The following is a 20,332-nucleotide window of genomic DNA, read 5'->3' as shown; positions in this document are numbered from 1 at the left end:
ATTTATAAAGTCTCAACCAGGGCGTGGAGGAGAAAGAAAGAGAGGCAAAAATCGATTTGTCTGCCGAGTTCAATATTAATGAGGATAGCGCAGCCCGGAGGATTTTTACCGATAAATCAACAACAAAGATGGCCGAAAAGGAGGCCTCGAAAGTCGCGCCGTCTTCTCTGGACATGAGCAAAGCAAACGCGGTCGTCGTCGGCGCTATCAAGTCACCGTCAGACGACACCACGCCGGAGTCGGAGCGAGCAGCCGAATATCAGATCGTTGCCGCCATCGACTTCGGCACGACGTTTAGCGGCTACGCGTACTCGTTCGCGTCGAACAAAGACGCGATTCACGTGAATAAAAACTGGGGACAGACGCAGGGATTTCTGCTGCACAAGACCCCGACGTGTCTCCTACTGCGACCCGACGGCCAGTTCGAGGCATTCGGGTTCGAGGCCGTGTCCCGCTACAACGACCTGGCAGACGACGAGGCCGCCAACTACTACTACTACGACAGGTTTAAGATGAAGCTGTACAACAACAAGGTTAGTAGTAAAAAAGTGACAGACCTTGATTTTATAAATACTTCGTACGATGTATTTTTTCTTTCTCTCCATAAGAGCCAATTTTGATAATTGAAATTAAGACATTAAATTACTTGTATTTTATTGTTTATGTTATCCATTTCCACACATCCAAAGCGTACCAATGCTAAAAGCATATTCCAAAAATTTTCATTCTGCAATGTCTACTGTTTAGTTCCCGGTTTAGCCGGAGGGGACTATAGGTTTCGTCTCCGTCATTCTGTCTGTCTGTCCGTCCGTTCATTCGTCCGTCTGTCTGTCCCACATATATTGATTTGCGCACTTTTATCTCTCAATGCCTCAAGGGGCGGGATTTAGCTCGCTTGAGGTGCTTGCGTCGCAGGATCGAATCACCTCGGTGGATCCATTCAACTGATTGGGTTTTGTTCTCTCTCGTCCCAACCAGCAACTGGACAAAGGCCGTGATTTGTGCTGTCCTGTCTGTGGGAAAGTGCATATAAAAGATTCATTGCTGCATTAGGAAAAATGTAGCTGGTTTCCTATGATGACTATATGTCAGAATTACCAAATGTTTGACATCCAATAGACGATGATTAATAAATCAATGTGCTCCAGTGATGTCGTTAAAAACAAAACAAACTCAATGCTTCTATATGCATCATTAAACAGACATGACAGCACATACCACGACCTTTGATATGCCAGTCATGGTGCACTGCCTGAAACGAGATATATTCCAATGGGATCCACCAATGGGGATCGATCCTAGACTGACCGCGCATCAAGCGGGCGCTTTACCTCTGGGCTACGTCCCGCACCTAATCGGAAGGAGTAACTTTCTTGGGGGCAGGTTTCTCATCTAATAGCCGTGGACGGCATCACAACTTGCAGATGATTGATACAACACAGATGTTTGATATTTGATGTATCCATTTAAAGTGGTTAAAGTAAACGATGTAATGAGGCGTTGACTGACAAACAACTTGTGTTGGTTTACAATTAATTAGGATGTGCCGTTATGGGATTTGGCTTCAGTTTCGATTTCGTGTCACTTTGGGACAAAAAGAGTTTCGGTTTTTATTGACATTTTGATGAAATGTGGTCTGGATGTAATGCGAGGGGCGGATCCAGGAAACATTATGGGACCCTAAGTGGAAAAGGACACACGGACCACCTCGTGAATAGGGCAACCGAATGACATTTTTATTTTAAAAAAAATAAAAAAATATATATATATATTTAAGCCAGAGAAAAAAAAGAGGCACTTGAATATATTTAGGGGAAAACGGATCCCCAAATCCCCCCCACCCCGCCTTCCATCTTGGATCCGCCTCAGAATATTGGCGTAAAATAGTCATACTTATAAAATGTGTTAAAATAAGATTTAAGCACTCTATCCTCGGCATATACCTCAGCTATCTGCTATCTGTCCAGATAGAAGTTAGTGATTAAAGTTCGTGGGAAAGAAGTGGACATGCGTTTTATATCTTATCACAGAACAGACCTTTATTCGTGGAAGCCAGTACCGAGAAATGTCAGTTTTAAGGTTGCACACCACCATTGATTACACCATGCAATTCAATACAATTTTTATATAAAAATACATTGTTAAAAGTATCGACATGACAAATAGTTATGTGGTGTCTTAAAATCAATGGTTTAACTACAGCACCATTGAGGCGGGTCTAGATACGTTTGGTGTCGTCCCATTTGGTCGAATTCCCAATTGGTCGAAATGCCAATTGGTCGAAAAATAAGTACTTGTCGGTTATATAACCACTACCTGATTACCTGTGTATGTAATGTATCTTCATGTTTATACAAATTTTGATTACAGACGGACAGTGGTTTATTTACCAATGTACATAAATTGCCTGCCGGACATAAACATATTTTCTCCAGTTTTTCATAGTTTCTCCGTGGCCTCTTATGAATAAAACTCTGTTTATACACATTTTCATTTCGATATTTGTCATATTTGCATACTTTATGCGTTAAGAGATATCTATACTATCTATACAATAATAATCGGTTTCCAAATTATAATGACTGAGGTAACAACATGCATGTCAGTAAGACCATTGAACCATATTTATTGTTGTTTTAGCAGTTCGACCAATTGGGAATTCGACCAAATGGGAGTAAGCCGATACGTTTAAATGGGCGAGAATCCGCCGATCACGACTTGTACCTGCCATTCTGGAGTTCGTCTATTTAAATGTCTCGAGTTACAATATTTGTGGGAGTCGTATACGTTTGCAAATGTATATTATTATGGAGGTGTTTGGCGTTTATGGTGGAAGAATGACACACACACACACACACACACACACACACACACACACACACACAGTATACCGCTGCCAAATATAGTGACATTCCACCCACATTACTGACATTGTTTACAGTTGTCGCAAATACAAATAATGACAATGGATGATAAAAAGAATACCCCCCTCGTGTCTTGTGATATCGTAATGCATCAGCACTCTTTGATAAAAGTATAAAAATCTTGTATCAACTCGTGCTGATAAATTATGATATCAAAAGACACTCGGGGAGTATCTCCTCTCTCTCTCTCTCTCTCTCTCTCTCTCTCTCTCTCTCTCTCTGGAAAACAGAAAGAGGATTGAGGGAAAGAGAGACAGAGGAAGGAGGGAGGGTTAAACAGAGAGACACACAGAGAAAGAGAGTGAGACAATCAGATACAGATACAGAGAGATTGGGGAGAGCTTAAACGACAGATTTGCTCTATTACCTCCTCCCATTAGTTAAATTCCACACGTGCTCTTTATAAATGCGTCTCTGTCGCTTAAAATATTCTGATTCGCTAATACATGTTATATGTCACCGTTAATTTATATCTCAAATTAGAGACGAATTCTGGATATCTCTTCTAGGCATCGGGCCAGTGGAACTCGGTGTCACTCTTCACAACCTTCCTGGTTCTGTTTTATTACTAAGATATTATCTTATGAACCTCCAGTTAATGTTGATGACTCGATAGAAAGTATTTACTGTAAAACTGTCATCTATTACATTCATCTACTGAGGAAACAATACTTTGAAGCCACCAATAGCAGGCGATAACAGTGTTAACCCATAAACTTTATGTGGTCGTGTTTGAATCACTATCTATGTACCAATGGTTCAATGCATGCTCTACTTACCCGCATTTTTCATAGTTTTATTTATATTATATATATATATATATATATATATATATATATATATATATATATATATATATATATGTGTGTGTGTGTGTGCGCGCGTGCGTGTGCGTGTGTGTGTGTATGTATGTATGTATGTATGTATGTATGTATGCATGCATGTGTGTGTGTATGCATGTATATGTGTGTGTGTGTGTGTGTATGTATGTATGCATCTGTGTGTGTGTGTGTGTGTGTGTGTGTGTGTGTGTGTCTGTGTCTGTCTATGTATGTATGTATGTATGCATGTATATCGACTGCGGTGATCTCCTGTTTAGTGTTTGTGTTAAGTTAGCTGGAATGTACTTACGACATCTCGGGGAATTACTGAGCATTCTGCTGACGACGGGTTTCATGGGGTAGGGATTCGTGGCGGAAAACACTGTACCCGATCGAGTTCCATATTAATTTCGTCATGTTTTCATTCGCTTGTGTTTACATATTATTCGACCAGGCTGTACCCCCCCCCCCGCCCCTTCTCCTCCTCCTCCCAACTGGTACGTCAGTGCAGGCGTAGCTTTATGTAATGCAAACTGCATGCACTAATAACATTCATTCCCAAGGCTTTTAAATTAGAAAATAATCACTCGGGGCCAGGGATCATGCCATAGTGACGTCATATCTTACGATAGTTTTACGATTTCGTAGCGCTGTAGAGAGCGTCGAAAATATGGCCCCTGGTCTGGGTTGTAGGATAGAATCTTTAAGAATCCTGGCACTGGAATATTGTCATGGAACAGCAGGACATATTTCGTCTTTTTGTGTTTGTTGATTGCTTGTTTCAGTTATGTCATCACATTAGCATGATAGATACCGGCGATAGTAGTTTTTGGAAACATGTTGTCAACCGTTTCAACGCCTTTGCCATCCACCCCTCAAAAAAGAGAAGAAAAAAAAGGAAAAAAAAAAAGAGGATAATAAATAAATAAATAAATACTAATTAAAACCATAATCACACAAAACGCCACTTGCTTTGATGGTCTTTGGTGGTCCTCGCTTGAATTTGTTGAATTGTTGAATGATTGGAAGATTCATCGCTATATACACTAACCGTATATTTATGGATCTCAGTAGCGTTTTCACCTTCCTTGGTGAGATACTCGATGACGACGAGAGCTGTCCTCCAATATGGTTAACATTTTTAGTTTCAGTTGACTAGACTACCTTAAGCCATAATTTAAAAATATACAAATATTCGAAGAGTCGTGTAATTGGTAGGACTGTTGTATGAAATATGGTGTACCAAGCTACGGTCTCTATCTAGTCGTATGGACCCTTTAACTGACCATTGTACTTCAATACAAATAGAATAGGAATAAAATCTATATAACATAATACGCGAGGCTGATTTTACAGTTTCCCATCGTTCTGACCACTTCTCCTCTTTTGATTTGTACTGACGGTAGCCTTCTTTGTACTTATACGATGGCGCACTTCGCAAGGCACCATACTTTGAAATGTGATGATGTGTTGTTAAAAACAAAAGTAACCCTTTTGTCTTTCTGGAGCCCGAAGCAGCAACATACATGTCCTTCTAGTAGAAACAGATTAGCGGCAGAATAATCAAATCGGAGCAAGAAAAGAATAACTGATTAACAAATGAATAATCAGCGTCAAACAGCAACAACAGCAAAAATCAAACAAAAATATAATTTCAAATTATAAGCAGACGACATTCTTCGCTTTGGATGAGTATTGCAGTTTTATTTATATACTGACCATTTCTTTTTACAAATTGAACATAAATTTTAAGATTTTCCGAATAATTTCCGAAAAAATTCCCCTTGTCTTACTTATTATATCAAGCCAAATTGGAATTGCTGAAAATATAGTTAAATCTTTGGCTGATATGGAGTATATAATTATGTGCAGCGTTTTAAAATTTTGAGTAGATGATACATCTTCACAATATAAAATAATTCTAAAAAGTAATCGTCACTGGGTGGACTCGAACCACCAACCTTTCGGTTAACAGCCGAACGCGCTAACCGATTGCGCCACAGAGACTTGATAGTGCTTGTTCTTGATAACATCGGCTACTCTAAGTAGTGAATGTTAGACTTAAAGATGCATGCCACGGTAGTAAGTCTCAATTTCTCGGAGATGTCGGACTGAATAGGCACTAGTAACCGTGAAGTTGTGAAGATCGCTTATTTGCCGCACCTAGTCGCTTATTTGCTGCACCTTGTCGCCTCGGTGGCGTCGTGGCTAAGCCATCGGACTACAGGATGGTAGGTACCGGGTTCGCAGCCTGGTACCGGCTCCAACCCAGAGCAAGTTCTTACGGGATCAATGGGTAGGTGTAAGGCGACTACACCCTCTGTTCTCCCACTAACCACTAACAACTAATAGCTAACCCACTGTCCTTGTTATACAGCCCAGATAGCTGTGGTGTGTGCCCATGACAGCGTGCTTGAACCTTAATTCGATATAAGCAGGAAAATAAATTGAAATGAAATGAAATATATATATATATAGAATTTATATATGTAATTAAAATGAGTTGAGTGTGTCGTTAAATAAAGATTCTTTCCTTCCAAATCCCAGACAGTGTCAGTTATCTTTGACAGGAGCCACGTTTTCCAAGGCCAGATTATTACTTGGCAAAATCAGTTAGAGCAACTAATTACTGTAATCTGTAACAACAAAATGTTTTAATTTAAAAGACATAAATTAACACATTGCAAATATCATTTGATAATTGGTTTATAATGATCAAACATGAAAATAATAACTAAAATATGCCTTGTCTAATGTTTCTCGAAATAATTTTATTTTATTTGTAAATCCTGTTATTGTGAGAAAATATAGATCCTGGTAAGAAAGATCAAGTCCAAGTTTCATCAATATGGTAGCTGGATTCAGAACTCAAGATGTTGGCAAGGCAGTAGAACAACACAGAACTAGCCATAATAATGTTACAAAGCAGGTAAAAAAAGGTTCTGGTATCCTTGTTGTGCACAGAAACATGAGATACAAACGATACACTGTTCTCCTTAGCATCCCTTGATTCATCTTGAAAGGCCCTTATTTCATCCAAGAGCTGTCGGTTCTCTTTTTGTAATGAAGCAATCGTCCATAAAAAAAAGTTTTAAAGGTAGGGTCAACTCAAACAAGAGCCTTATGTGTTGGAAAGATGCATACCCGGACCACCAACACATACTGACACTTTAGCAAATGAAAAACGCGTAATTTTAGAGTTAAAAAAACCCCATGATTATTCCTGCTAACTGGGGGCAGACATTTTGTTTCGTTTTTGTGACGTCCGTTGGGATAGCTTGGGGCGAAGTGACGTCAGCTCCTGACCATCTCCTGTATGTACAGTGTAAACAAAAGCAGTAATTTTCGACAAGGCGCTTCTCTTTGATCAACCTGACTTGTAAAACAGCATAAATGACGTAATAATATAAACTATTTAACTAAATATATTTCAAGTTGCATTAACGGAACAAAATGGGATTATAGTATTTTTCTCTGTTTAATAATCCAAAGGAAAAATGTACACTGTTACGCCTATTGATATGCTACGTTAGAGCAAAAAGACAACCCACGATACCCAAGTGATAATTTTCTTTTCTTTGGGACTACGTAATTGGTCAGTTCTGTGGTTTTAGATGGAACATTCTACTTAATCAATAGTTTTACAGAACTATTTACAGTAATAAACCATGTCCATTACAATTTTAGGGGCGACAGGTAATATTCCACAATACCGGTATGTATTTTTTTGTCTAGACAGCGTCAATTAATTGGCTCGTCTGGTTACCAATCAAATACACACCTGCCAATCAGGAATCACAGGTAGAAGCAACTAACAGCATAGACCAATTAACTAAGAAAATACTCCGTGTATCATTTCAGTACGTAGGTTAATGCATGGGCAAATTGTTTCGACTTGTGTAGCCACTTTGACAATGGTATTTTATTTTGTATTGAAAAATAATATATATAGTGCTAAATATACTTATTGCTGGCTTACTGGGATGTGTTTATTACAGAACATTGCAATGTATGACTATTTATCATCCCACAAAAACCAGGTAGATTGTGTTTCTCTAGTTCTAAGGCTCATTCCTGACGTGACGCGTTAAGTATTACGTAACCACCAGCTCGCCAGAGGGCGTACTCACTGAGATGGTACAAAATGGCTGCGCCCATTATATATAATAGCCGTCACATTTAACCGGTTTATTAATTAACTATGCGATTATACGTGTTTGATATTAAGCAATAATGTGCATTATATATCGTTGAATATGCATACCAGGCCAAATGCCTTAATTGTCCTCTCCTTTAATGTCTATGACCCATAATCCTTCCTACAGTGGTTTGTGCAGCCAACAACAACGTATGAAATTACCATGAGTCATGACAAAATACCATTCATCAAAACTAGTCTAGACTGATTTAACTGACGAAAAAATATGGTTCATTTACAACACTGTCAACAATGGTACTAGTAGTCAGTGCGGTACCGTGTGATGAAACATGTGACGTTACCGTGACTTCTTCACAGCATAAACTAATCGTTCGTGGGTGAAATCGAACCACCAACCTTTCGGTTAACAACCGAATGCGTTTTTCCCCCTTTTCAGACAATATATATTTACCACTGGGCTTTGTCCCGCCTCTACGGTGTTCACAACATAAAATAATTCTAAAAATATCCGTCACTGGGTGGACTCGAACCACCAACCTTTCGGTTAGCCGAATGCGGGTTTTTTAAAACCCCTTTTCATACTATGTATATTTATCACTGGGCTTGTTCCGCCTCTACGGTGTATATAAGTGCAGCGTGTTCACAACATAAAATAATTCTAAAAATAACCGTTACTGGGTGGACTCGAACCACCAACCTTTCGGTTAACAGCCGAACGCGCTTTTTTAAAAATCTTTTTATTTACAAATGCACATTCAATAAATAAAAATATAATAAATTAAAGCAATAAACACGCACACACAAGAACCATTCACTGAACTACTCAGACCTCTCACACTCATTTATACTTATTTCATCTATTAATATATACTGATCATCACGTATTATAAAAATTCAAAATATTTAAAAAAAAAAAAAAAAAAAAAAAAAATCCATCCACTTCTCAAAAGTCTGTTTTGTATACACCAAAAATTAAAGTTCTACACAGGTTTAAATTTTTGGCCATTGGGATCATTGTCAATTCCTTTTTTTTTTCGTTCGTCTGCTAATCTCCTGACAAGTGCTTCATTAAGTCTCTCAACCAGTCACCTCCTTCTGTATTGTCTGTTTTGTTCAGTGTTTTCCCATAGATCTCTGTCCGTGCGTGGTAAGCGTTCGTCCATTTTCTCGGTTCTTTCTATCGAACCACCAACCTTTCGGTTAACAGCCGAATGCGCATTTTAAACCCTTTTCAGACAATGTATATTTATCACTGGGCTTTGTCCCACCTCTACAGTGTATATAAGTGCAGCGTGTTCGCAACATAAAATAATTCTAAAAATAACCGTCACTGGGTGGACTCGAACCACCAACCTTTCGGTTAACAGCCGAACGCGCTAACCGATTGCGCCACAGAGACTTGATAGTGCTTGTTCTTGATAACATCGGCTACTCTAAGTAGTGAATGTTAGACTTAAAGGAAGGAAATGTTTTATTTAACGACGCACTCAACACATTTTATTTACGGTTATATGGCATCGGACATATGGTTAAGGACCACACAGATATTGAGCGAGGTAACTCACTGTGACCACTTCATGGGCTACTCTTTTCGATTAGCAGCAAGGGATCTTTTATATGCACCATCCCACAGACAGGATAACACATACCACGGCCTTTGATATACCAGTCGTGGTGCACTGACTGGAACGAGAAATAGCCCAATGGGCCCACCAATGGGGATCGATTCCAGACCGACCGCGCACCAAGAGAGCGCTGTACCACTGAACTAGGTCCCGTCACTGGACTCAAAGATGCATTCCACAGTAAATCAATTTCTTGGAGATGTCCGACCGAATGGGTACTAGTAGCCGTGAAGGTTTGAAGATCAGTTATTTGCCGCACCTAGTCGCTTATTTCTTACACCTTGTCGCATTTTGTTTAAAAAAAAAAAAAAAAAAAATTGTTTACAGTGACGCCATATATATGTAATTAAAATGAGCTGAGTGTGTCGTTAAATAAAAAGATTCCTTCCTTCCAAATCCCACTAGTCAGTGCGGTACCACGTGATCAAAACATGTGACGTTAACGTGACTTCTTCACAACATAAACTAATCGTTCGTGCGTGAAATCGAACCACCAACCTTTCGGTTAACAACCGAATGCGTTTTTCCCCCTTTTCAGACAATGTATATTTACCACTGGCTTTGTCCCGCCTCTACGGTGTTCACAACATAAAATAATTCTAAAAATATCCGTCTCTGGGTGGACTCGAACCACCAACCTTTCGGTTAACAGCCGAACGCGCTAACCGATTGCGCCACAGAGACTGTATGCTGTAGGTTTCTTGACAACTTCGGCTACTCTAGATAGTGAAACGTGGTACTGGTAATTAAAATGAAGGTTTGTACGGCGTGTATATAAGCCCTGTTTGTATCCATATAATAATATACCATGTGATGAAACATGTGACGTTACCGTGACTTCTTCACAACATAAACTAATCGTTCCTTGGTGAAATCGAACCACCAACCTTTCGGTCAGCCGAATGCGGGTTTTAAAAAAAAACCCTTTTCATACTATGTATATTTATCACTGGGCTTTGTTCCGCCTCTACGGTGTATATAAGTGCAGCGTGTTCACAACATAAAATAATTCTAAAAATAACCGTTACTGGGTGGACTCGAACCACCAACCTTTCGGTTAACAGCCGAACGCGCTTTTTTAAAAATCTTTTTATTTACAAATGCACATTCAATAAATAAAAATATAATAAATTAAAGCAATAAACACGCACACACAAGAACCATTCACTGAACTACTCAGACCTCTCACACTCATTTATACTTATTTCATCTATTAATATATACTGATCATCACGTCTTATAAAAATTCAAAATATTACCAAAAAAAAAAAAAAAAAAAATCCATCCACTTCTCAAAAGTCTGTTTTGTATACACCAAAAATTAAAGTTCTACACAGGTTTAAATTTTTGGCCATTGGGATCATTGTCAATTCCTTTTCTTTTTCGTTCGTCTGCTAATCTCCTGACAAGTGCTTCATTAAGTCTCTCAACCAGTCACCTCCTTCTGTATTGTCTGTTTTGTTCAGTGTTTTCCGATTGATCTCTGTCCGTGCGTGGTAAGCGTTCGTCCATTTTCTCGGTTCTTTCTATCGAACCACCAACCTTTCGGTTAATAGCCGAATGCGCTTTTTTAACCCTTTTCAGACAATTTATATTTATCACTGGTCTTTGTCCCACCTCTACAGTGTATATAAGTGCAGCGTGTTCACGACATAAAATAATTCTAAAAATAACCGTCACTGGGTGGACTCGAACCACCAACCTTTCGGTTAACAGCCGAACGCGCTAACCGATTGCGCCACAGAGACTTGATACTGTAAGTTCTTGATAACTTGGCTACACTAGGTAGTGAAATGTGATACTGGTAATTAAAATGAAGGTTTGAACGGCGTATATATAAGCCCTGTTGGTATCCACCATATGATATTTGATATCTCTGTAATTGTTGATTTTCAGAGTTTGAATACCGACATCGTGATCGAAGATGCCAGTGGGAAGACCCAGTTTGCCGTGGACGTGTTTGCAGAGTCTCTGAACTACATCAAGAAACACATGCTCCGAGCAATCAGCGCCCACCTCGGGTACGACCCCCACCCAGACACCGTCCGCTGGGTGCTCACTGTCCCTGCTATCTGGGACGAGAATGCCAAACAGTTCATGAGGGAAGCTGCCTACAAGGTAAGTCAATTTTACGTCGGACGATATAGCACGCAACGTAGTGTCAGGGACGGCGGAGCAGGTGTGTGTGCGTGTGTGTGTGCGTGTGTGTGTGCGTGTGCGTGCGTGTGTGCATGTGTGTGTGTGCGCGTGCGTGTGTGCATGTGTGTGTGTGCGTGAGTGTGTGTATATGTGTGTGTGTGCGTGTGTGCATGTGTATGTGTGTGTGTGTGTGTTAGGGGGGTTGGAGGGACCCCCAATAATTCTGAATCAAAAATATTATTGGCAGCAGATCCTTAGAAATTCGGGCGCTTTGCGCCTTTGATCTCTGTCAGCCCCCCCCCCCCCCACACGCCATGTCTACTTGCTTCTGCCGTGTCTGAGTGTTCATTTCAACTTATTTTCGTGTTTATATCCAATTAAGTTCAAGCACGCTGTCCTGGGTACACACCTCAGCTATCTGAGCTGTCTGTCCAAGACAGTGGGTTAGTGGTTAGTGAGAGAGAAGACGGTGTAGTGGTCTTTCACTACCCACTGATTCGTTAAAACTCGCTCTGGGTGGGAGCCGGCACCGGGCTGCGAACCCTGTACCTACCAGCCTTATGTCCGATGGCTTAACCACGACGCCACCGAGGCCGGTCCAGAGTGTTCGACAAATGTTTGAGAAAGTCACTAGCCCTCAAAGAGGCTTTGGCCCTATCATGATACTATGCATTATAGGAATATAGCTGATCATTTTGACTAGCTCGGGCCAAAACTTCACTAGCCAGGCCAAAGGACTAGTGGATTTATCGAACCCTGCGCAAAGACTAGACTCTGTAACTTTGTGTAAGTGTAATGGTTGGTCTCTCTCTCTCTCTCTCTCTCTCTCTCTCTCTCTCTCTCTCTCTCTCTCTCTCTCTCTCTCTCTCTCTATGTGTGTGTTTGTTTCTCTGTGTGTGTGTGTGTCTGTCTGTGTGTGTTTCTTTGTGTGTGTCTTGTGTTTGTATGTGTGTGTGTGTGTGTATTGTGTTTGTGTGTGTATCTTCGTACATTCACTCATGAGCGTTTCAAGAAGAAGAAGAGAAAGAAGAATTATACGACAGATGAAAGCTGGGTGCCACCGGTGGGGCAGGATATGCTCATCTTTTGCGAACACCTGATATCATCACTGTTATGATAATGATTCATTAGTGCGTGTCATCACAGCTGTACATGGTTACTCTAATGATCTCTGTCCGGTACTAATTTTGATTTAGTAAACTATTTTGGGAGTGGCAAGAGGGATGAAAACCGATGAAAGGGACATAACAGCGAGTTTCTTTTTACCTTCCCTAGACTGAGTGTTGTAATTATGTGATGTTTCTCGTCAGTGGGCCCATTGGGCTATATTTCGTTCCAGCCAGTGCACCACGACTGGTGTATCAAATGCCGTGGTATGTGCTATCCTGTCTGTGGGATGGTGCATGTAAAAGATCCCTTGCTACTAATGGATAGATGTAGCGGGTTTTCTCTAATACGACAAGTCAAAAATGACAAAATGTTTGACATCCAATAGACGATGATTGATAAATCAATGTGCTCTAGTGATGTCATTAAACAAAATAATCTTAAACTTTATGTAATGTTTGACTTATAATAGCCACTGATTAACCAACGGTCTGGGTTGTCGTGACATATTCCTTTCTTTTGTAGGGCAGCCTCATCTCGAAGACTAACAGCGAGCAGCTGGTGATTGCGTTAGAACCGGAAGCCGCATCTCTACACTGTCGCCACCTACAGGCCACCGACTTCGTGGGTTACAAGGACAACGCCCTAGCGGTAAAACCTACCTTTGAGCCAGGCACGAAATATATTGTGCTGGACGCTGGAGGTATGTTGATTTTATTTTTTAAACTACTATTTGTTGTCATCATTATTATATAAATATTTAGTAATAAAACAGAGGGTTTGTTTTTCGCCTTGCTTGTTCTACTTGGCAACACCTCTAATGAAAAATACAAAAATAGAAAAAATCAATCAATACCTCCCCCCCCCAAAAAAAACAAAAAAACCCCCACCCAAAACAACCCAACAACCTACAACAACAAAACATAACAAAACAACACACACATAAAAACAAACAAACAAACAAAACAACATACAACAAATTTCCAACCCAAACAAACACTAAAAGCTTCAGCTTAGAACTTCTGTATATATCCTCCTGTTATGTTGTAACGAATCATGTCTGTACTGCACATTTTCATCTGACCGATTCTTTCTCCGTTTTGGACAAGTATATATTGTTCACCAAGACTGTGGTTTACATCAGCTTGTCCTCAAGGACATAGTTACCATAGTAGCAAAAAGACAAACAATTGCTTACGCCGTAAATTTAACCTAGTATAAGTCCTTGATTTTTAAAGTGTCACCCATGACATAATCGTGTTAGGTTTTCTCGCTGATTTCATATTTTGAAATCGTGCATAATTCTTTTTTTTATCTCTTTGGTTCAACTTACACATTTATTATTTTTCCATCGTTTTAGATTAAGTGACAGATGACAGCTATGGTGGTAGTACTCATGGCAGGATATGCTCATTTTTCGCGAACACCTGATATAATCAATATCATGACAGTGATTCATGAGTGTATGTCATCACAGCTGTACTTATTCTAATGAGCTCGGTCCGATGCTAGTGTTAATTTGGTGAACTAGTCTGGGAGTGGCAATCTATGATGGATTAAATCTCCAGTAAAGGATCTCCTCGGGAGTGGCTGTCCTCCTATAGACGAAATTCATAGGATCAACCACTATTTTGCCAAATGCTTATTCAACTCTCTATTGTGCAGATATCCGGCCCTGACCATGTATTACGGTTTTGTCGTTCAGATTTAAGGCTAGCTACGCCCCATGGCCCTGATCTACCACGATGCTTTTTAGTCTTATCTTCACGCTGCGTTGTCCATTTGTTTTACAGGTGGGACCATCGACGTAGTGGCGCACAAAGTCCGCAAAGACAAGCGAGTCCGGGAGCTGTTTCGAGCCACAGGCGGCGCCTGGGGAGGAACCATCATCGATCTGCAGTTCCAGAACTTGATGGACAAGATCTTCGGCGATGCGTTCATGGACGAGTTCAAACGGAGTCACCCGAAGGACCATCTCGAACTCATCCAGGACTTCGAGATCAAGAAACGCGGAGAGTGCGACAGCATCAGAGTCTCACTGCCTTACAACTTCTGTAACTTCAAGCACGACGGCGTCAGCGTGCAGCAGGCCATCAAATCCTATGCGGCGGACCACAGCAATGAAGTGAAATTCTCCTCCGGAAAGCTGGTTCTGACGTCACCGGTTGTGAATGCTCTCTTCGCTGATGCCTTAAGTCAGATCAATGATCATGTCGAAAATCTCTTGCGAAAACCGAAAATGAAAGATTTGAAATATATATTCCTTGTCGGCGGGTTTGCCGAATCGATAAGGCTCCAGAACTCTCTGAAGACTCAGTTTTGTGATAGAGTTAACGTTCTTGTCCCGGAAGAAGCCAGCCTGGCGGTGGTGCGTGGCGCTGTCGCTTTCGGTCACGACCCCAGCTCCATCTGCCAGCGAATCTGCCGCTTCACGTACGGAGTGGGATCCTATCTGCCTTTCGAAGAAGGGGAGCACCGCGAGGACCTCAAGGTTCTGTCAGACGGCGCCACTCTCTGTAAACACATTTTCCAAACGTGGGCCGACGCCGGGGAGGTCATAGGTTACAATGAAGTTTGGCGCGAAACCTACACGCCCATAATTACAAACCAAAAAGGCATAATATTCGAGTTTTTCCGATCGAACAAAAAGAAGATTAAGTACACTGACGAACCTGGGGTGGAGAAGTGTGGTTTTCTTGTCGTTCAGATGCCAGATCCTACCGGAGATAAAGAAAGGTCAGTCGACCTTGAGGTGACCTTCGGAGGTACGGAGTTGAAGGTCGTGGGAATTGACCACACCAGTACAACAAAGTACGAAACCTACATCGACTTTCTTTCGAGTTAGTCGAACACATATGGAACCCACGCGATCTGTATGAGCCATAGTTAGAATATGGAGTTGACTTGCCAGCATAATACTTTTGTAAGCTTCCATTATATACGCGTGTGCAGAGAGGGGGGGTGATTGTTTTGTTTTTTAAATATATATTTCGAGGGAGCATAACCCGAACACTCTTATAGCGCTTCGCTCGTCACAGTCTAGCCTCCACCCCTGCATCATTTCCTGCACACGCGCCTACATTAATATAGGTACATGTACAGCGAAGCTCAAAGGGTGACAAGTAGCAAGTTCAGTATTTAGTGTCAGACATATGAGGTGTGTTGCGCTTTCCCCAATACGTCAGACAACAACAAAAACAAGATAACAAAACATCAAAAACAAATAACACACACACACACATACGCGCGCACACACACGCACACACACACACACACACATACACACACACACACACACACACACACACACACACAAATACATTTTTAAAAATCAAACAACCTACAACACTTATTCATTTAGGTTCTGATAACAGTAGATTAATTAGTTTCTTACTTTGACTCGTATAATAAGAAAATATAGCTATCTACAAGGTATATGTTTTAGGACAGTTCTAGTTTTAGACATATTTTGGCGCAGAAATCCCTGTATTGGTTTACATTACTGTACGGACATTTTTAGGACATACATAATGTACCCATTATACATTCATTCATAGGCCTGTAGTGTGAACTGTCAGTGTTTGTTGTTTAGTTTATTTTAGTTTATTGTCCTTTGTTTATATATTTTATACACATGTAGTTATACGTATATTTGTCAGGAAACCGATGGCTTAATCTACTGACTATAAACAGTACCGTCTGATCGAGAATGATAATATGAATGTGGTAGCATTGGCCATAAAAATCACTGTCCCATTGGCGGGTCCAGAGGAGGGTCACAGGGGTCCCATGACCTCATCCTGCCAGTTTGAAGTGCTCTTTTTATTGGGGTTTTTAAAAACAATTTTATCATCCACAATATACAACACTAAATTGGCTGTAAACGCGTGTCTGAGCATCTTTAGTTTGACATCCAATAGCCGATGATTAATTAATAGATGTGCTCTATAGGTGTCGTTAAGCGAAACAAGCTTTATCTTTACTTCAAAATGTTCTGGGTAGCACGCCCCTAAATCGCCAATCCACCTTCACACATCTCGCTCCATTTGGGAGTTCGGCTCATTTGTCTTCGGCGAACATTAGAATTTTGTGAACCCCCTTTACACAATCCTGGATCCGCCCCTGTGTCCCATCAGAGAGAATCTTCAGATGATGGAACTTTATGAATATAGAATGATCAGTATAGATAATGGGAATTCTTGAAATACACCCCATATTTTTGCTAGTCACTTCAAATAAAAAATACTGACAAAATTTGATGTTCTTAAAGTGTTTTCAAGTGTCTACAGCAAAACAAGGACCACAAATAGTAACCCCAGGCCTCATGCTCATAGCACATTTAGAATCTAGAATCGATACTAATATACTCTAAGACTTTAACGTCATGGCAACGCCAGACAAATTGTGTGCGTGTTACGTCATTAGAGAGTTGAATCTAGAATCTAAATGTTTTATAAGCATGGGTCCAGGTGTTACATTTTTTTCCATATCTGTCGAACGAAGAAGACGTTTTTCAAGCTAACTATAGATAAGAGAAAGCTATACGCGTATGACGCCTTGGAATGGAGCAAATCCTCAAATTGGGGCAAAAACGATAAAGATTTTCTAGCAAAATGACCTGGCCAATATATATATATATATATATATATATATATATATATATATATATATATATGAACAGTGCTCCCAGACGTATTGCCAAAAAAAAAAGAGTCCCGACTCCAGACGTATTGCTAAAAAAAAGTCCAGATCAACCAAAACTGCATCTTTTATTTTTATCTTCCAGCCTTTGTTTGAAATAAAAATATACCCTCGAGTGTTGTGATAACCGTTGTGCAACTGGTTCAATTCCAGTCATGTACCTTTGTCTAAATTTACTTTTACATTTAGTATTATGGAACTTCTGCACATTAACAACGTTGCTATTTTGAATATATATGTACTTCGTTTTATTTTTAATTAATTTTAATATAAAGATATTCTACATTTTATGTTGAAATCAACATAATATTATTTTTACCAAGATATTTGTATATGTGGAAGAGGAAGCGAATATTGTGTTCTTTCTAATTGTGCACCAGCTTGAGCAATGTTTCGCTTGATAGAACCAGTTGTTAAAACCTCTGAAACAATCTAAATTAGTGTATTTTTACACTATACGAAAATGCAAAACTGGATAAAGTAAACACTTCGTCCCTTTAATTACAATTTTAAATTGGAACTAAAGCGATGAAGTAATGTATTTTTGCCACAATATTCACAAACTAGGTGATAACTTTGCCAAAATATTAACCGAATAATACATTAATTAATAATAATATTTACTAGATATATATATATAGGTTCTAATTCAGCAATTTTGGTAACTTCTTTACTTGATTATTGCTATTTTTTAAACAGATTTGTATGATGTTTTTATATACATGTATTTATTATATACAATGTATTTATTTAATATATATCCCTTGTAATATACGAAATGTGTTTCAACGATTATTTCATTAACGATGCATAAGTAGATGTGTGAGTTTTGTTTTGTTTCGTGCGTACCTTGAGTGTGTGTGAGCGAGATAAAGAGACGGAGAGACAGAGACAAGCGCAGAGAGATAGGCAGAGAGAGAGAGAGGGAGAGAGAGATAGAGAAAGAGAAAGAGTGAGTGAGAGAGATGGAAATAGAGAGTTCTTGTATTTAGTAGATAACTGTACTACTAACTCCTAATTAATGGTGCAGTCATTTGTAATTCTTCCACCAAATAATAAACACGGTTTTTCTATTCCAGATGTTTGTTTATTCCTTTTTAACAATAGTATAATTGGAAATATCTAAAACCCATATTCGTAAACATCTATAAAGGAAATTGTCTATCGACAATGAAACTTGAAATATCTATAATGGTATGTTCAAAAATGTCCTGACTCTTTAGAAGTGGAACAAGATTACAATGGATCGTATAATCAATTCTGTGGACAATAATTCGCGGGTAAAAGACGTACTTCTTAAGTATGGTATTATTTGTTGGGTATATACAAACATGTACATGTGTATTTCATGTTTCAGATATTTCAGTTATGAACAGTGTGTCAGAAATGAAACTTTGCTATTGGCATTAGAACCTTAAATACTTACATAATATTCGTTAATATCAGTTGCCTATATTAAAATCTGGAATGTAATACATGTGTATTAATCAACTACGAAAATAATGTCAGATTTGACTAAAATTTAAAGTCTCTGTCATTCATGGACGGCCATATCTTATGGTCCCCGTAGTAAACGTGGCGAAAAAGGTCACCAACCGTTGTATTCCACGTGCGGATGTCACATGGGTTGTGATCCACGCCATGTTGTGTGAACCAAAGGTTCACAAAGTAATTCTTCGTTTTGAAGTCGTAAATGTTACCTTCCTGGTACAGCGTCGCCAGTTCCTGGGGAGACCAGTTGGGCCTGTTAATAGAAGCCGTTTCCGTGTAGATAAGATCGGGGTATCTCTTCGTCAGTTCAGCGGGAAGACGCACAGAATGGTAGGACCAGAATCTATCCTGGAAGCTGTAATACTCTCTGTGCCAGATCTTGAGGAAATTCGCCCACGGGGAAGACAGTATGATCCCGTTGCACAGCCCAGACGGTGATTCCCACCCCATTACTGTTTCGTAGTGTAACAAGTCGTCCGGAGGCTTCACGGCCACGGCGTCTAGGTCGAAGTAGATGCCGCCATACTCCATCAAAACCTCCAGTCTGACGACGTCAGTGACGTGTTCGGCAACATCCACTCTCTGTCCGTAAATCTCAGTCGGCGGAAGTCTGTACACCAATTTCAGTTCTGGAACCTTGGTCCTTGCTTCTTTGAAGTAATCTCCCTCGGGGACCGATTCGCACCAGAAATATATCACCGATGGTTTGATGAATCTGTGAGCAGACAGAACAGATATCAAGTGGTGGAAGCGGAAAATGTTTTTTCTCTTACTCACATACCATGTAAAGTGAACAATATTTGGTATGACCTTGGTATCATGGGTGATGTTATGAGTTAGTCTATGCGCCCTTGCAGCATTCTGTTAAAAGAATCAGTCCTGATGTATTTATAAACTTCATGGGTTGGGTCTTCTTTACAGATGTTTGGTTCCAAACAAATTATCTTATTTTCCTCCATGTCTATCAAATTGGTCTTGTTAGAATTAGTTCTTATTTGCAGATGATTAGCTGGTGCGTGTAGACGTTTCTCGTCATGTGACGCCTGCTCCTGAAAAGGGGAGACAACTACCATCCGACAAGGCTTCATTTGTGCTGAGTATAGCCAAAAGCAAATGAAAATCACACCACCACTTGTTAGAACATGCAGCCATTTTCTTCTCATACCAGCTCGGATGATGAGTTCTATTTTCAGAACAAAACAAAAGGAAAAAGGCAATTAAAGTGCGATGGTGGTGATTCCACACAGTGTTCTATTGACTAAAAGTAGAATTGGAAAGAGAAATGGAATTAAAAATAATAAAAAAGATATGTTTAAACTTGATTAACAGCCACAATTAATAAAATCGGAACAATATATTTTGCAT

The 20,332-nt window shown here is 39.8% G+C and overlaps 1 protein-coding gene and 4 non-coding genes across 5 annotated transcripts; 1 reads left to right on the top strand and 4 right to left on the bottom strand.

Moving 5' to 3' along the window:
- The first annotated feature begins 84 nt into the window (after positions 1 to 84).
- On the top strand, positions 85 to 18,554 carry LOC121375363 (heat shock 70 kDa protein 12A-like). The gene is made up of 4 exons (XM_041502779.1): positions 85 to 533; positions 11,426 to 11,647; positions 13,301 to 13,478; positions 14,569 to 18,554. Exons 1-4 carry the CDS (start codon positions 129 to 131, stop codon positions 15,618 to 15,620), a joined length of 1,857 nt encoding a protein of 618 aa, XP_041358713.1. The 5' UTR covers positions 85 to 128; the 3' UTR covers positions 15,621 to 18,554.
- Trnan-guu lies at positions 5,679 to 5,752 on the bottom strand. Its single transcript has one exon. It is a non-coding gene; the product is annotated as a tRNA-Asn (tRNA).
- Positions 9,230 to 9,303, bottom strand: Trnan-guu. The gene has a single exon. It is a non-coding gene; the product is annotated as a tRNA-Asn (tRNA).
- Trnan-guu lies at positions 10,140 to 10,213 on the bottom strand. Its single transcript has one exon. It is a non-coding gene; the product is annotated as a tRNA-Asn (tRNA).
- On the bottom strand, positions 11,204 to 11,277 carry Trnan-guu. The gene has a single exon. It is a non-coding gene; the product is annotated as a tRNA-Asn (tRNA).
- Positions 18,555 to 20,332: the final 1,778 nt, after the last annotated feature.

Source organism: Gigantopelta aegis, chromosome 6, assembly GCF_016097555.1.
Source record: "Gigantopelta aegis isolate Gae_Host chromosome 6, Gae_host_genome, whole genome shotgun sequence".
In the NCBI taxonomy this organism is placed as follows: Eukaryota; Metazoa; Mollusca; class Gastropoda; order Neomphalida; family Peltospiridae; genus Gigantopelta; species Gigantopelta aegis.
Note: the sequence above shows the minus strand (reverse complement) of the source record. Positions and strands in the feature narration are given on the sequence as shown.

Bases quoted from the DNA above. Each gene is read 5' to 3' on its own strand.
- LOC121375363 (XM_041502779.1), top strand. From the start codon at position 129: ATGGCCGAAAAGGAGGCCTCGAAAGTCGCGCCGTCTTCTCTGGACATG. The intron at 11,648-13,300 runs GTAAGTCAATTT...TTTCTTTTGTAG, and splicing joins TGAGGGAAGCTGCCTACAAG to GGCAGCCTCATCTCGAAGAC. The intron at 13,479-14,568 runs GTATGTTGATTT...TTTGTTTTACAG, and splicing joins TATTGTGCTGGACGCTGGAG to GTGGGACCATCGACGTAGTG.